We start from the raw sequence: 17,152 nt of genomic DNA, 5'->3' as shown, positions 1-17,152 counted from the left end.
ATATTTTTAATTGTTATATCTTCTTCTTGGATTGATCCCTTGATCATTATGTAGTGTCCTTCCTTGTCTCTTGTAACATTCTTTATTTTAAAGTCTATTTTATTTGGTATGAGGATTGCTACTCCAGCTTTCTTTTGATTTCCATTTGCATGGAATATCTTTTTCCATCCCCTCACTTTCAGTCTGTATGTGTCCCTAGGTCTGAAGTGGGTCTCTTGTAGACAGCATATAGATGGGTCTTGTTTTTGTACCCATTCAGCGAGCCTGTGTCTTTTGGTTGGAGCATTTAATCCATTCACGTTTAAGGTAATTATCGATATGTATGTTCCTATGACCATTTTCTTAATTGTTTTGGGTTTGTTTTTGTAGATCCTTTTCTTCTCTTGTGTTTCCCACTTAGAGATGTTCCTTTAGCATTTGTTGTAGATCTGGTTTGGTGGTGCTGAATTCTCTTAGCTTTTGCTTGTCTGTAAAGCTTTTGATTTCTCTGTCGAATCTGAATGAGATCCTTGCCGGGTAGAGTAATCTTGGTTGTAGGTTCTTCCCTTTCATCACTTTAAATATATCACATCACTCCATTCTGGCTTGTAGAGTTTCTGCTGAGAAATCAGCTGTTAACCTTATGGGAGTTCCCTTGTATGTTGTCATTTTTCCCTTGTTGCTTTCAATAATTTTTCTTGCTTTAATTTTTGCCAATTTGATTACTATGTGTCTCGGTGTGTTTCTCCTTGGGTTTATCCTGCCTGGGACTCTCTGCACTTCATGGACTTGGGTGGCTATTTCCTTTCCCATGTTAGGAAAGTTTTCGACTATAATCTCTTCAAATATTTTCTCGGGTCCTTCCTCTCTCTCTTCTCCTTCTGGGACCCCTATAATGCAAATGTTGTTGCGTTTAATGTTGTCCCAGAGGTCTCTTAGGCTGTCTTCATTTCTTTTCATTCTTTTTTCTTTATTCTGTTCTGTAGCAGTGAATTCCACAATCATGTCTTCTAGGTCACTTACCCGTTCTTCTGCCTCCGTTATTCTGCTATTGATTCCTTCTAGTGTATTTTTCAATTCAGTTATTGTATTGTTCATCTCTGTTTGTTGGTTCTTTAATTCTTCTAGGTGCTTGTTCTTTAATTCTTCTAGGTATTTGTTAAACGTTTCTTGCATCTTCTCGATCTTTGCCTCCATTCTTTTTCCGACGTCCTGGATCATCTTCACTATCATTATTCTGAATTCTTTTTCTAGAAGGTTTCCTATCTCCACTTCATTTAGTTGTTTTTCTGGGGTTTTATCTTGTTCCTTCATCTGGTACATAGCCCTCTGCCTTTTCGTCTTGTCTATCTTTCTGTGAATGTGGTTTTTGTTCCACAGGCTGTAGGATTGTAGTTCTTCTTGCTTCTGCTGTCTGCCCTCTGGTGGATGAGGCTATCTAAGAGGCTTGTGCAAGTTTCCTGATGGGAGGGACTGGTGGTGGGTAGAGCTGGGTGTTGCTCTGGTGGGCAGAGCTCAGTAAAACTTTAATCCTCTTGTCTGCTGATGGGTGGGGCTGGGTTCCCTCCCTGTTGGTTGTTTGGCCTGAGGCGACCCAACACTGGAGTCTTCCTGGCTCTTTTGTGGGGCTAATGGCAGACCTGGGAAGGCTCACGCCAAGGAGTACTTCCCAGAACTTCTTCTGCCAGTGTCCTTGTCCTCATGGTGAGCCACAGCCACCCCCCGCCTCTGCAGGAGACCCTCCAACACTAGCAGGTAGGTGTGGTTCAGTCTCCTATGGGGTCACTGCTCCTTCCCCTGGGTCCCAGTGCACACAGTACTCTGTGTGTGTCCTCCAAGAATGGAGTCTCTGTTTCCCCCAGTCCTGTCAAAGTCCTGCAATCAAATCCCTTCAAAATCTGATTCTCTAGGAATTCCTCCTCCCGTTGCCGGACCCCCAGGTTGGAAACCCGACATGGGGCTCAGAACCTTCACTCCAGTGGGTGGACTTCTGTGGTATAAGTATTCTCCAGTTTGTGAGTCACCCACCCAGCAGTTATGGGATTTGATTTTATTGTGATTGCGTCCTCCTACTGTCTTATTGTGGTTTCTCCGTTGTCTTTGGATGTGGGGTATCTTTTTGGTGAGTTCCAGTGTCTTCCTGTCCACGATTATTCAGCAGTCAGCAGTGATTCCGGGGCTCTCGCAAGAGGGAGTGAGCACACGTCCTTCTACTGCGCCATCTTGAACCAATCTCTAAAATTGGGGTCTTAATAGAACCTACCTCATAGAAATGTGGTGAGGATTCATTAACTCATTCAATAATCCATAAATATTTGTTGAACACCAACTACATGCTAGCCATTATTTTAAGCACTCACCCGGTTGTAGAAGAGAGATAAATAAGGTCCCATTATCATGGAGCTTACGTTCTACTGGGGGAGAAACAAAACAAATACATGTGAAGGTTGGGAGTAGTGACAAGTGCTTTGATGGAACTAATACAAGGTGATACAACAGAAAGTATTTGGGGGTAGCACTGCCAATTAAACAGGGTAGACAGGGGAGCTCTCCTGGTAGAGGTGACATTGAAGCTGTATGCTTACAAAAAGGAAGGTAATATGCCAAGCTGTATATTCTTGGCAGATAGAGCCCAATGTATGTCAGCTATTTAACTTTTTAAAAATGAATGTATTTGCAAAAGGATATTAGAATGGGACTTTTCCTGCCTCACAATCAAAAAATCAGGAAAAAAAATCAACTGTGTTCAAACCCAAGAACACATTATGTCCATCTGAAATGACTTAAAAATTAGCCTGTAGCCTAATTCCTGCCTCCATAAACTGACAGGAACTATTTCTCTTCTCCACACTCCATGCATCTTCCATTGCCCTCAAAATATCTTCCTCAGAGATCCTGGGCCCAGGCTTGAGCCTTTCTAGACTCCTCACATTGTGATAGATATTAGACATCTCATTTTAGCAGGTTCTTTTGGGGAGCAGTCATTTCTCAGACACTCAAGTAACCAGACAGCAACAACCCAAACATTCAAATAAAAAGAACTGTAGTTTATCAAAAGGGATCTGAACAATGTGTAATGATATTTAAAGTAAAAGTGATACCTTTTCCCCAAAAGTTTAAATTGCCTTTATGAGATGCATATATTTATTTTTTATTTATTTATTTTAATTTTTGGCCACAGCATGCAGCATGTGGGATCTTAGTTCCCCGACCAGGGATCAAACCCGTGCCCCCTGCATTGGGAGTGTGGAATCTTAACCACTGGACAGCCAGGGAAGTTCCTAGATGCATATATTTAAACATCTCAGAAGGGGGATTTAAATTCTATTTCTTTCTTTTTGATAGCGATTCTAGTATGACTTCAACTTTCCCTGAATCATATGTCTCCCCTTCATTCTTTTCTTATTGTATCTATTTAATCCAACACACAGGAATATAATTTTTGTCTGTCCTTTAGGTGTAGGAAAACCATGGTCTGATGCAGGTAGTATCAGGGAGCAAAGGCCAGTAGGGTAACCAAGGGGCACAAAAACATCTTTGAGAAACTGATACCACTGGAAAGTTGTGTTTATCATTAACTTCTCTGAGAATTCATTTTATTCTAAGTGGATGGAAAGAGTATTTTGATAGTACTTGGAGTATGGGTTGAGAGCCCCAAGAGACACATTGCTCTGCCTTCAAATAATGGATCAAGTTAATCACCACTGGTTTTGGGGGGTTTGCTTTTGTTTTTGTCAACTGGGGTCTGCAAATTTGGAACAGAACTAAATTGCTTTGGATAATAAAACAGAATTTAAGTAATGCCACCTGCGGTCTTCCTTCTTTACCACATTGCTCTTCCTCTAAGTAAATGTTCAACAAGTACTTAAAGAATATTGGTTTGAATTGTGCTAAATTATTGGCCTATCCTGGTCCAGCCCAGGTAACTGACATAAACCATAGCCACAGGTTCAAGTGAGGCAAAAGGCTGAATCTGGGAAATCCGAGAAGCTAAGAGCAGCGTCCAGTGATCTGCAAAGAGCCACTTCTGTTAGAACTCATGATTCTTGAATTCTCTGAAAGCAAATAGTATATCCTTATATTACTATTTAGACAAAATCAAGATTTTTGCTTCTGGGAAAAGGAAAAAAATGTAGTCATTAAGCACCTATTATTGAGCTGAAAAGAACACACCTACTTGTCACTTTCATAGATTATCTCATTCAATTCACACGCTGATCCAGTGAGTGAGGTATTGTTATCCCCATTTTACAGGTGAGAAAATTGAGGCTTAGAAAAGTGAAATAACTCACCCAAGTGACACAGAGGTCAAATAATTTGCCCAGGTCCCACAACTAGCTTGGGCAGAGTTGTGACACAAATCCAGATGTGACTGACTCCAAAATCTGTGTTCTTTCCATGACACCAGGATGTTGTACGATACTTATCTGGGTATTGTATGTACTTACATCATCACTTTAGCCTCTTCAATGAAATCCTCTTCAGACATGGAGCCTTCATTGATGGCCTTGATAGCTACCTGGACATGTGCTCGCCATTGGCCTAAATAGACCACCCCAAACTGGCCGCTTCCAATCTCCTTTACAAAAGCCAACTCAGATGGATCTATCTCCCACTTTTCTAGAAAAGTAAAACATCCACGTTACAAATAAGGAAAAACATGTTAAATTTTTAGAGCTAGAAAAGATTTAGGAATTTTCTCGACCTATTCTCTTCTTTTTCAGAGAGGTTTAAAAAATTTATAAATGAGTGGAAAGGACCTGTAACCATTTTTAATACTCTTATTGTGGCTTAAAAGTATAATTCCAGAATTCAAGTATAAATATACAAACCTCACTTACTTGGAGAGGAATTATGGATATCAAAACATGCTTTCTCTTTCCAGAGAGACCCAGGATGAAACAGTTCTGTGCCTTTCTAAACTAAACCTGCCGAAACCAGACCTGGAACCTAAATATGTATGCCCCCAGTCTGTTTTTATCCTGGTGAGTAAACCTGTGAGATTAGATAAAATTTGGGGTCCCCCAACTCAGTTTCTTTTATTGTTCCTTTGCCCACTCCCACCCCTAAAGGGCTTTCCTGCCCTTTCTCCTTTGCGAAAAGTCTAATCAATTCATCTGATAAATATTTTCAATATTAAGATTCTAACCCATATCTAAGTGTATGTTTGAAATGATGCTTGCATTACTGAATATTTCTCACTCTACAGAAGTAAATCAAGAAAAAAAAGAACTGTTTTTAAAATAACCCTTTGGAAAACTCTGAGAATTAAATCTTAACTTTTTAGTAACCACTTTTATATAGCAACACCACCATCTGCTGGAACTTTAAAATAATGCATTTAAAAGAATTGTAATGGCCAGTGACCCCTTGTACCAGGCTTTGCAAGGTACTCCCCTTCCCAATAGTAGGTGTGTTTTTAAAATAACATGGGAGAATATATTCATGACCTTGGGACTGGCATAGATTTATTCAACAGAATATAACTATAAAGGAGAATACTGATAGATTATACATCATAAAAATCCTATTTATCAAATACACCCCATTAAGAAAATGAAAATGTAAGCCACAGACAGGGAGAAAATATTTCTTAAAACATATAACCAACAAAGAATTCCTATTCAAAATAAGAATAAATCGATTAGGAAAAGGAAGATAATCCTATTCTTTAAGGGTTAAAAAAAAAAAAACTTGAATAGTGTATTCTCTCACAAAAGAGAATATCCAAATGGTCACTGAACCTATGAGAAGTTGATCAACATAATTAGTCATCAGGGAAATGCATATTTAAACCAAAATGAGATACCACTACACATGCACCAGATTGGCTAAAATGAAAACAAAAACCAAACCAAACCAAACAAAAACCATAAGAATACCAAATATTGGCAAGGGCAAAGATGTGGAACAGCTGAAACGTCCATACACTCTTGATTAAAGTATAATCTGGTATAAACTCTTTAGAAAACTGACTAAATCTGAGTATGTTCATACTCTACGACCCAGCAATTCTACTTTTAAGTATATATCCATCATTGTCGGGGCATATGTGTGTATTAAACGTTATCAAAAGGCATACAAGAATGTTCATAATAATATTATTTAGAAGAGCCAAAAATTGGTTACAACCCAAAAGGCTATCTGAAGAAGGATGGGCAAATCCATTGCGGTATAGTCATGCAGCGTAGCAGTTCACCGCAATGCAGGTGGACCAACCACACCCAACATCGTGGGTGAATTCACATGTGGAAGGATGGAAGAAAGAAGCCAGACATGGATGCCCGGTGTCCAACTTCATTTATATAAAGTAGTCAAAACCAGACTTATGAACTGTGCACTCTTCTGGATAGTGAAAAATTGAAAAGTTTTTTAACTAAAAAGGACCATGTTTAACTTAGATAAATGGCTAATGATAGAATTTTTTAAACATATAGTATTTATGGGGCAGAGGAATAATCTAGGCACCCATAACACCCTGAAATCACCTTTCCATCCCAATTCACAGAGACCCTGAGTCCTGCTTATCTGTTAACAATAATTGTGTTATCTTTTTTTTTTTCTTCAGTATATTCTGAGTCCCCCTAATGAGATAAATTTAAGGAAATAAAGTATCACCAAATTAGAAAGCAGGATTCTTTGGCTCTTATTTATTCTCACAGATTTGCAACTATCACATTCACTAGAAAATAGTTCAAATCAAACTTGGTCCAAGTTCTATTCGAAAAAGGTGACAAGGACACTTTTAGCAACTCACTTTAGCAGGTTCTCTTGGGGAGAAGTCATTTCCCAGCCACCCACGTAACCAGAGAGCAACAACCCAAACGTTCAAATAAAAAGAACTGGAATTTATCAAAAGGGTTCCAAATAATGTATAATGAAATTTGAAGTAAAAGTGAAACATTTTCCCCCAAAGTTTAAATGCTCTTAGGAGCTGTTTTATATTTAAACGTCTCAGAAGGGAGATTTAAACTTTTAGAAGAAATGTATCTAGACAGACTCTACCTCAAAAGAGCTGAGAATTTAAAGAACATAAAGGGAACTTGGGGTAGGTTCTTCACTGGATTTGATTTTTACTTGAGCACATGTGCATACTTTACCATAGCTAAAACCAGCTGTGGCCGGCAAACAACTGCCCATCAGCCCAACTGGGTGGCGGAGACGGGACATGAGCCCTGGGGAGAAAAAAAGTCAGCATTTCAATCCTAATTATTAGTACAAAAGAAAAAGCGAAATATACTAGAATATAGTGCTATTCCTTAAATAGATCAGACAAAAAAGCATTCTACAGTTAGTCTGTTTGCTTATTTTTCCCATTAGAAAAACACTTTTCACAAAATAATATATGCTCATTGAACAGAAACTAAAGAATCCAAGAAAATACAAAGATGAAATAAAGGTCCCTTACAAAATCTTAGTATCCAGAGATACACTGTTATCACTTTGGTGAACATCTTTGCAAAAATTTCCTTATGCGTGTTTAAAACATCTGATATGTTTCATAGAAATGTAAATGTTTTGCTCCAAGATTTTTACACTCAAAATGTAACTGACATATGTCAATGACTATAAATAGACCTTAAAATTATTTCCAAGATTTCACTATTGTAAAATATGCTATATATTTTTGAACATATATTTGTATGCACCTCTCAAATTATTGCCTCAGGCATAAATTCCTTAAAATGTGACTTCCTGATCAAAGAGTGCCTAGAAAGTTTGTACTAATTCATTCAACCACCAACAGTGTTTAAGTGTACCCATTTCCCCATCCTCCTCTTGAGAGTAGTTTATTATTATTTTTTAATAGCATGGTAGAGTAATGAGACTTCTTTTGATTGGGTCCACATGTAGTATTCTATATAGTCGATTTCAGTTTTTGTTCAACAAACATTTATTATTTATTTCTTCAACTAACATTTCTTGAAAGACTGCTTTGTGCCAAGAATTATCTAGATGGTGGGAGACAGCAGTGAGTAAGACAGTGATGGTCCCTACTCTCATGAAGCTTACATGCCAGTGGGAAGAGAGAAAATAAACAAGTACATGCACACACAAGAAAAAGCAGATGATGAGTGAAGTAGAGTAGATGAAGTAGAGCTTCTTTAGAATGAGTGCCCACAGAAGGCCTTTCTGACAAGACGACAGCTATGCTGACATTGGTTGATGAGTAGCCATCTTACAAGGATCAGGAGGAACAGCATTCCAGGCAGATGGAACAGCATGTGCAAAGGCTGGAAGACAGGAACAAACTTGGCCAACTTAAGAACAGAAAGAAGCATTATTAAGTGTCCATTGTGTGCAAGACACTTCTCTAAGTAGATCCCAAAGATTCCAGAGGACCAAAGATGAGGAAAATGAGGACTCTGCACATAGGGGCTCCATCTCAGTGAGGGAAGACAGGCAGAGAAAGGCAATTCCAATGTAAAAGGAGTAAGTTCTGTGATGAAGATACGCAAGGTGCTCTGGGACACAGAGGAAGAGAACCTCGCACATTGTTGGATTCAAAGAAGTCTTCTGTCAGGAGATGATACCTGAGATGGATCTGACAAAAGGAGTCCACATTGTAGGCAGAGGTAGCAGCATGAGATGATATTGATACTTAGAGGTACGATGCAGGAAGAGCTACTTGAGCAAAGAGTGAGAGGTAGAAGGGGCAAGAAATTACACATGAGAGGTAGGTTATATTCTGGTTGTGGTCAAGGCCTTGTATGCTGTGCAAAGGAGCATTACATCTTCCTGCAGGTGGGAGGGAGCCATTGAAAGATCCTAAATAAGGGAGTGGTGTAGTCAGATTTACATTTTGGTACATCATTCTGGCATCAGTATAGAGGATGGATGAGGGGAAGTCAACCTTGAAGGCAACAAGACCAGTGAAGAGGCCACTGTAATTATCTAAGTGAACAATAATTAGGGCAGTACTAGTAGACAGGGAGAGGCATGGACCTACATGAGACATATATAGGATATGAAATTAATTGCACTTGATAATTAATCAGAAGTGCAAGGAGAATGGAAGTATCTATTCTGACTTCCATGTTTCCAGCCCCTGTAATTGGCAAGATGATGATACGATTATCTGATGATGATACACCAGGAAGAGTAAATTTGGAAGGAAAGTAGTAGTATAAGATGAAGAGCTCCATTTCCTCATTGAAGTCCAGGGCGTCTGGGATTGCAGGTATCTGTGTCTACCAGGCAGAAGAATCATGCAATTGAAGTATAGTTGATGTACAATATTATGTAAGTTACAGGTATACAATGTAGTGTTTCACAATTTTTAAAGGTTGTACTCCATTCATAGTTATTATAAAATATTGGCTATATTCTCTGTGTTGTACAATATATCCTTGTAACTTATTTTATACATAATAGTTTGTACCCCTTAGACTTCAATTTTCTTAATGAAGTAGATGGTTAGGCAATTTACTGATGGGCAGTGGATAATACTAGAAAGGGGGTCTTGAGGAGAATGGTAAAAGTTTGAACAGAAAACAGGAAAGGATGCTTACCAGTGACTCTGAAGACCTAGTTGGGGTTAGAGCCCTCATGAAGTTGGAACTCTATAACACATGATCAAAATAAAGAACATAATAGGAATTTCCTTAAGACCCTAACACCTTCCTCTAACTTCAAAGTTTTTGTTTGCCAAATATTTTTATTCTGTGAATTACTACCAGTGGTTTAGTGATGGTTTGTCTCTCTGATAGAAAAAAAAAAAAAAAAGTCTGTCACTCTCTTTGCATTGTCCTTACTTCTGGTAAAGAGATGGACTGCCATGAGCTAAATTGATCAGAAGTCAAAAAGTAGATGGGATAGTCATGGGTTTCAATTTACAGCTTCATCTAAACTGGATCCTCCAGTGATCTAAGTTGCCTCTTTCTGGAGGAGATGACAGTCATTAAACACAGACTCTGGAGCCAGTAGGTTCTATGGCTCCAATGGTTTCAAAGATTTCTGTGAATTCAAATCTCAGTGCAAATACTTATTAACGGTGTGACCTTGAGCACAACTCATGCCTCAGTTTCCTCTTCTGTAAGATAGAGACATCAACAGCATCTACCTCACTGGATTTCTCTGAAGATGCAATAAATAAATATACATCAAATAGGGTCTGGTCCAAAGTAAGTCTTCAGTAAATATCAACTATTTCTGAGTCCCATGCCTTTCCTCTTATCATCCTTCTTTCTCTTTGTTTTATCTCTTTTCTACTTTCTTTTCTCCCTCATAAACAGCCACCATAGTTAGAAGTTCTCAACCCCTGTTTTTCTTTTTTTTATTGTTTGATCTAGCTTTAATTTTAAAAGTTATCTGCGTGGTATTTTTTACATTATAAGAATAATTTATATACACTGTAATTTTTTAAAACCCTAGGGCAATCTACAAAGCAGAAAATAAGTCTCCCTTACCCCCAGTCTCATTCCCCAGAGGTAAACATTAACAGTTTGTAGTCTGTTATAATCTTATTAGTTTAAAAATTATTACCTAAACTTTAACAGGATCTTTCTATGTATGCAGGTATGTGTGAATGTGTATATTTACTTTTCAAAAGTAAGACTATAAATATACTGTTTTGCACCTTTTTTTCTTTACTAAGCAACTTATCACTAACATCTTTTCAGGTCAGCACATCCTGATCCGCCTTGGTATTTTTTTTTAACGACACCACCACCACCACGTTTCTTAAATTTTTTCTTTGAAGGAAGGGGAAAGAAGAGTGTGAAGAAGAAAACTCCTGATTCTAAGGGTTTCTATAGAAACCTAGCCACAAATATGTCCTCACTGGCCCCACTCAGACATGTTGTCACTTCCTCTCTAACCAAACGCCCAGTGACCATCAGGAATATCCAGGTGGACTCACTCCATAAGTGAAAAAAAACTCCCTTGGATTTATTCCTGATATTTAGAACCAGTGTAATGGAAAAGTGGCCGCTTTCCAAAAGGGATTTGTTTGGTCATCACAACTTTTCATGAGAAAAATCTAAAAAAAGTACTGCATGTCAAGAAGTCAAAAGAATATGAAAGTTACAGTGGGTTCCAATTTCTATAACGCTGAGGTAAGGAGATTTCCCCCATGAGCTCAGAGTAGTCCAGTACAGGTTGGATGAGGGCTGAAGACCGGAGCTGTGATTGTAATTGTGGTGGAAATTTCTGGAATTCTATATCTTTCCATAGATGATAGGTTTGCAAAAATAGCCATTATTGCAAATTACAGCTGGGAAAGGGGGTTAAATATGCCTCTGGTATATTCAAGTCAAATTGTAACTGTGTAAGGCTGTGTCCTGTGTAAAACATTTTCTGTTTTCCATACAAGAAAGAACAGAGAATGAGATATTTAAGGGTAATTTTCTATCACAACTTTCTAAAGTTAAGAGCAAATTTATAGGGGCAAAGAGAAAGAAGCATGAGTCTTTAGGACATTTGAAATTTTATTACATTTAGCTCTATGTAAATTTCAAGAACAAATGCATAATGACTAAATGGCCTTTTGCTTCTTTGTCATCTATCATTTTTCTAACCTGGCAGAAATGTAAAAAAATCAACCTACCTCTTGCCCCCTGACTAGAAAAACAAAAACGCATCAATGAGGAGGAGAATTGCACAGAAGACAGGTTGTATTTCAACTCTTAAACATTTCTACAGGGATATTTGCTCCTGTTAAGTGTCTGACCAAAGATGCATTGCCTCTCTGGGGCCTGGCTCCCCAACTCTCCCAGCCTGAAGTTTCTGACTTACCAGCTGCATTGTGCTGGTGATACCAGATCAACTCGGGGATTGATTGAAAGAGGCGTCTTTCAGCCACGTACCACTGTCCTGAGTCATTCCTTTTAATCTGATAATGTTTGATGGTAGCCTCCATACTTCTACAATCAGTAAAATGTGAGTTCATAAACAAGCAAAAGACCACTTTGGAACCAAGTCAATCATTAAGCAACAGGACTCCACCTCTAAAACTCGTATCCTAGTAACACTACACACTGAAGAGCAGATAGGATTAAATTAAACAGGTGTCTCCCCATCCCAGGAAAATTCCTCAGCTATGGTACTGGGGTCTTAGATTCAAACATAACTTCAGCCAAAGTTGTCTAGGTGACAAGTCTAGTGTCCAAAAACGTACAGCTCGTAATGGACACTTATGAGCATTTATTGAATCAAGTATCAGTTCAATGAATGAACGAATGCACTGTGAGAGATGTGAGACAAAGAAGGGAGGAAAACCAGTATCGGGTGTATTGATGAGCAGGTCTGCTATGGGCAGCTGGGGCTTAATCCCTCTAGGAAGCGATGAGAGACTGTGGAACACACCTCAGAGTCTTCCCACTAAAGTGCAAAGGAGCTGAAGGGCTGATCCTCCACTCAGCACGGATGGAGGGTCACTCCTAGGAAGCTAACTCTCAGGTACTTCCAATCCACCCCTGGGGACCACAAGAACCCACCGCCAGAGAACATCCTCGGGCAGAAAGAAACAGGAAGCTTTCTGAGTACAAGAGAGCTCTCTGCAGGGTAACCCTGGGGTAAACCAAGGTGAGGAGAGAATGGCACCAGCAGTGTCTGCTACAACTAATCAAATCTCCTCACTTGATGCTTGAGAAAAGGGGACGAGAGAGTTTAAGTAACTTATCCAATGTCATACACAGAGCTTGTTAGGGGATAAAATTTGAACCAATTAGTTGTCCCAACTTCCAGGCCAGCAATTTTCTATGTTAGGCTCTCACATTCTCTATGTGATGGTGTCTCCATAACAATGACTGACCCAGGGATTGCTATTTCCAGAGAGACCAAAAACACAACTGCTTACCTCCCAGCTCTTATAAACACAGAAATGGTGTAGGATCCCAAATGTCTTGAATCTCTGACAACAAATGCACCTTCTTTAGACTGCAAAACAATTCATTCATTGTACAAGTTTATTCCTTATTAGGAAGAAAGACAAACATCTCAATAATGAAAACCAAAGCTATACTGACTTACTGTAAAAGGATGATACTGTTTTTACAAGTACACACAATCTTATCTCTTAAACCTTTTATAGACTTAAATGTCATACCTATAAAATAAAATATAATGGGGACAAGAATTTGCAATGCGTGAGTATTTTAAAACTTTGCTCCTGATTTTTCTAAGAATTCTGCATTTGACAACCTTGTGCCCCACCATTTAGTTATTTTTGTTCTACTGATCAAGATAATAGATAAAAATAGCTGATGAATAAGAAGAACTCCAAGACAGACTGACAGGATTGTTCTTTAGAGGAAAAGAAACAACATGGTAAGTGGGGGGTGAAGGAGGCAGGGAGGAATACATCTGGGAAGATGAGGAATGGGAAGAGAGACCAGAGTTCATGATATGGATGGAAAGAGAATAGACTTGGGAGAGTCTGGAGAGAAGAGCAAGGACAGCCATTCTGCTTGCTCTAGGGATACAGGAGAGGCAGAAAGAGAAATGGCAGGAGGGAAGAATATTATAATAAGTTTGACGGTACATTATCAATTGGATCCCCACTGACATTCTTTGGGAAACTCCACTAAAGCTGAAAATTGCTTTCAAATAAGCTTAAAGTTTGGACTGTTTGGCTTAGTTTGATACCGTAAAAAAAGTTCTCCCCTTATTAAGTGTGCTTACACTCATGAAGAGGAAAATATCTCAGAATCTTGGCAAACCCGTGAAAGTTTACACTTATCAAGTGTTGGTGGGTTGCTTGAGAACTGCACAATCCAAACAGCATGATGTGACTCCTCAAGATGAACATAATACATCTTCTCCTTCTCCTTCCAGATTCTTACCAAGAAACAAGCCTCATTTTCTGGTCAAATTTTTTAACCAATAGAAAAGAATAGAGAGCCCAGAAATAAACCCACACTTATATGGTCAAATAATCTGTGACAAAAAAGACAAGAATATACAATGGGAAAAAGACAGCCTTTTCAATAAATTGCAATGGGAAAACTGGACAGCTACATGCAAAAGAATCAAACTAGGCTACTTTCTCACACCACATACCAGAATAAACTCAAAATGGATTAAAGACTTAAATGTAAGACCTGAAACCATAAAAGTCCTAGAAGAAAACACAGGCAGTATGCTCTTTGACATCGGTCTTAACAACATTTTTTTGGATTTGTCTCCTCAGGCAAGGGAAACAAAAGCAAAAATAAACAAATAGGACTACATTAAACTAAAAAGCTTCTGCACAGTGAAGGAAACTATCAACAAAATGAAAAGGCAGCCTACTGAATGGGAGTAGATGTTTACAAAAGATATATCTGAAGAGGGGTTAGTGTCTAAAATACACAAAGAACTCATACAACTCAACGTCAAAAAACAAACAATTCTATTTGAAAATGGGCAGAGGACCTGAATAGACATTTTTCCAAAGAAGATATACAACAGACCCATGAAAAGATGCTCAACATCACTAATCATCAGGAAAATGCAAATCAAAACCACAATGAGATATCACCTCACACCTGTCAGAATGGCTGTCATCAAAAAGACAACAAATAACAAGTGTTGGCAAGGATGTGGAGAAAAGAGAACACTTGTGTACTATTGGTGGAATTATAAATTGGTGCAGCCACTATGGAAAATAGTATGAAGATTCCTCAAAAAATTTAAAATAGAACTACCATATGATTCAGCAATTCTACTTCTGGATATTTACCCAAAGAAAACGAAAGCACTAGTTTGAAAAGATATATGCACACCAATGTTCATAGCAGCACTATTTGCAATAGACAAGATATGGAAGCAACCTAAGTGTCCATCAACAGATGAATGGATAAAGAAGATGTGGTATATATATATATATATATATATATATATATATATACAATGGAATATTACTTAGCCATTAAAAAAAGAATGAAATCTTGTGATTTGTGACATGGGTGGACCTAGAGGGTGTTATGCTAAGTGAAATAAGCCAGACAGAGGAGGACAAATACCGTATGATCTCACCTATATGTGGAATCTAAAAAACAAAGCAAACAAGCCAACAAAAGAAAAACAGACTCATAGATACAGAGAACAAATGGGTGGTTGCCAGATGGAAGGGGGTTTGGAGGGGGCATGAAATAGGTGAAGAGGACTGCATTACAAACCTCCAGTCATAAAATAAATAAGCCACAGGAATGTAATATACAACATAAGAAATACGGTCAATAATACTGTAATAACTTTGTAAAGGGACAGATGGTGACTTAACAGTGATCATTTCATAATGTATGCAAATATTAAATCACTATGCAGTACACCTGAAACTAATACAATATTGTATGTCAACCATATTTCAATTAAGAAAGGAAATTCAAATAAAAATGAAAAAATCTAGAAATTGATAAGGAAACACTACATATCAGGACCTCTGTTATATAGGTCAGGCAATACTCAGAAATAAATTCACAGTCTCATTATTTATATCAATAATTGAAAGGACTATAAAATAAACAGATCCAACTCAAGAAGTTATGTTAAGAATTATAAAATAAACCCAAGTAAAGTAGAAGAAAAGATCTAGAGACTGTCATACAGAGTGAAGTAAGTCAGAAAGAGAAAAACAAATATCGTATATTAACGCATGTATGTGGAACCTAGAAAAATGGTACAGATGAACTGGTTTGCAGGGCAGAAGTTGAGACACAGATGTAGAGAACAAACGTATGGACACCAAGGGGGGAAAACCGCGGTGGGGTGGGAATGGTGGTGTGCTGAATTGGGCGATTGGGATTCACATGTATACACTGATGTGTATAAAATTGATGACTGATAAGAACCTGCAGTACAAAAAAACAAACAACAAAAAACAACAACTAATACTAAACTTTCTTTGGGTTATTTGTATGGAAATATGTTAATATAAATGTTTCAGACATTACATGAAATTTCTAAAACTCTTATATGTTCTGGTATAACGTTATAAGTCATAATTCTAGTTATTACTTTAAAATGTATATCTCAGAAATAACTAAATTTCCTTGTCAATTGCATTATTATGAAAAAAAAGAATAAAGACAAAAGCAGAAAATAATAAATTATAAAAACAAAAATATAATACAGCAAGTAATTAAATTCAAAGTCTGGTTGTCTAGGGAAAAACGATAAAATAGATAAACTACTACTTAACCTAATCAATAAATAATGGGGAGAATCTATTAAAAAATAAGTCACAAGGATCCAGAAAAAAATTAAAGAATCTTCTTGACTCTATTAAATACATTTGAAAACTTGAATAAAATGGGTAATTAGCTAGCAAAACATAAAATTTATCAAAATTGATTCCAGAAAAGCTAGAAATCTTACTGGACCAATTGAATTGAAATGCGGATAAGGTTTTAAAAGAGCTACAACATTAAAAAGCATCATAGTTACACATTGTGATGTTACTAAATCTTAAAGAAATGATAGACAGATCAATTAAATAATTCCAGAGCATATGAAAGAAGAAAAACTTCTAAATTAAACAAAGTGGTTTAACATCCATACCAACAACACAGCAAAGATTGTGTACAAAAGGGAAAACAACTAACCAGTCTTCACTTATATCAATGCAAAAATCCTAACTAAATGTTAACAAACTGAATCCAGTAGCACAATAAAAGAATAATACACCATGACCAAGAGGGATTACATACAAGAATGCACAAGTAATTTAATATTAGGGATTTTAGTAATATGATTCATCGTTTAATAGATCCAAGGAGAAAAATCTCATGAACAACTCCATAGATGTTGAAGAAGCATTTGACAATTTCAACTTATATTATCAGGATTTTCTTATTTTTTATAAAATGGGAATATATGTGTACTTCTTTAACACAATAGCCCTTATTTACTTTAGTCCCAAGTCCAACATCATGTTTTACATAGAAATCATTCTAACTAAAACCAGGAAAAAAGAAATACCCATTGTCAGCCCTGGTATTTAATTCTGTTCTGAGATACTAGCCAGTGCAATTAAATGAGGCAGAAATTAGCAACACTGATTTAAAATTGTAAAAGAGGGTTGAAATAATCACTGTTTATTGCTGATAAGATTACATACCTGAAACCCAAGAGAATTACCTGAAAAAATACTACAAAAATTTTTTTAATTCATCTAAGTCATCAGTTACAAACTAATTCACAGAAATCAAGAGCTTTCAAAAGTAAAAATAACAAGATAAGCCCATTTATA

The 17,152-nt window shown here is 37.3% G+C and overlaps 1 protein-coding gene across 1 annotated transcript in view; it reads right to left on the bottom strand.

Annotated features, from left to right (window-relative positions):
• TXK (TXK tyrosine kinase) overlaps positions 1-17,152 on the bottom strand; it is a 47,525-nt gene that overhangs the window by 16,147 nt on the left and 14,226 nt on the right. The window contains exons 6-9 of the mRNA XM_036853258.1: positions 12,779-12,858; positions 11,716-11,843; positions 7,080-7,154; positions 4,428-4,599 (exon numbers count right to left, since the gene is read on the bottom strand). Of these exons, the coding sequence (XP_036709153.1) occupies positions 4,428-4,599; positions 7,080-7,154; positions 11,716-11,843; positions 12,779-12,858 (455 nt within the window). The remainder of the gene's footprint in view (positions 1-4,427; positions 4,600-7,079; positions 7,155-11,715; positions 11,844-12,778; positions 12,859-17,152) is intronic.

This window comes from Balaenoptera musculus, chromosome 5 (assembly GCF_009873245.2).
Source record: "Balaenoptera musculus isolate JJ_BM4_2016_0621 chromosome 5, mBalMus1.pri.v3, whole genome shotgun sequence".
Lineage (NCBI taxonomy): Eukaryota > Metazoa > Chordata > Mammalia > Artiodactyla > Balaenopteridae > Balaenoptera > Balaenoptera musculus.
This window is presented reverse-complemented; position numbering and strand designations above follow the sequence as displayed.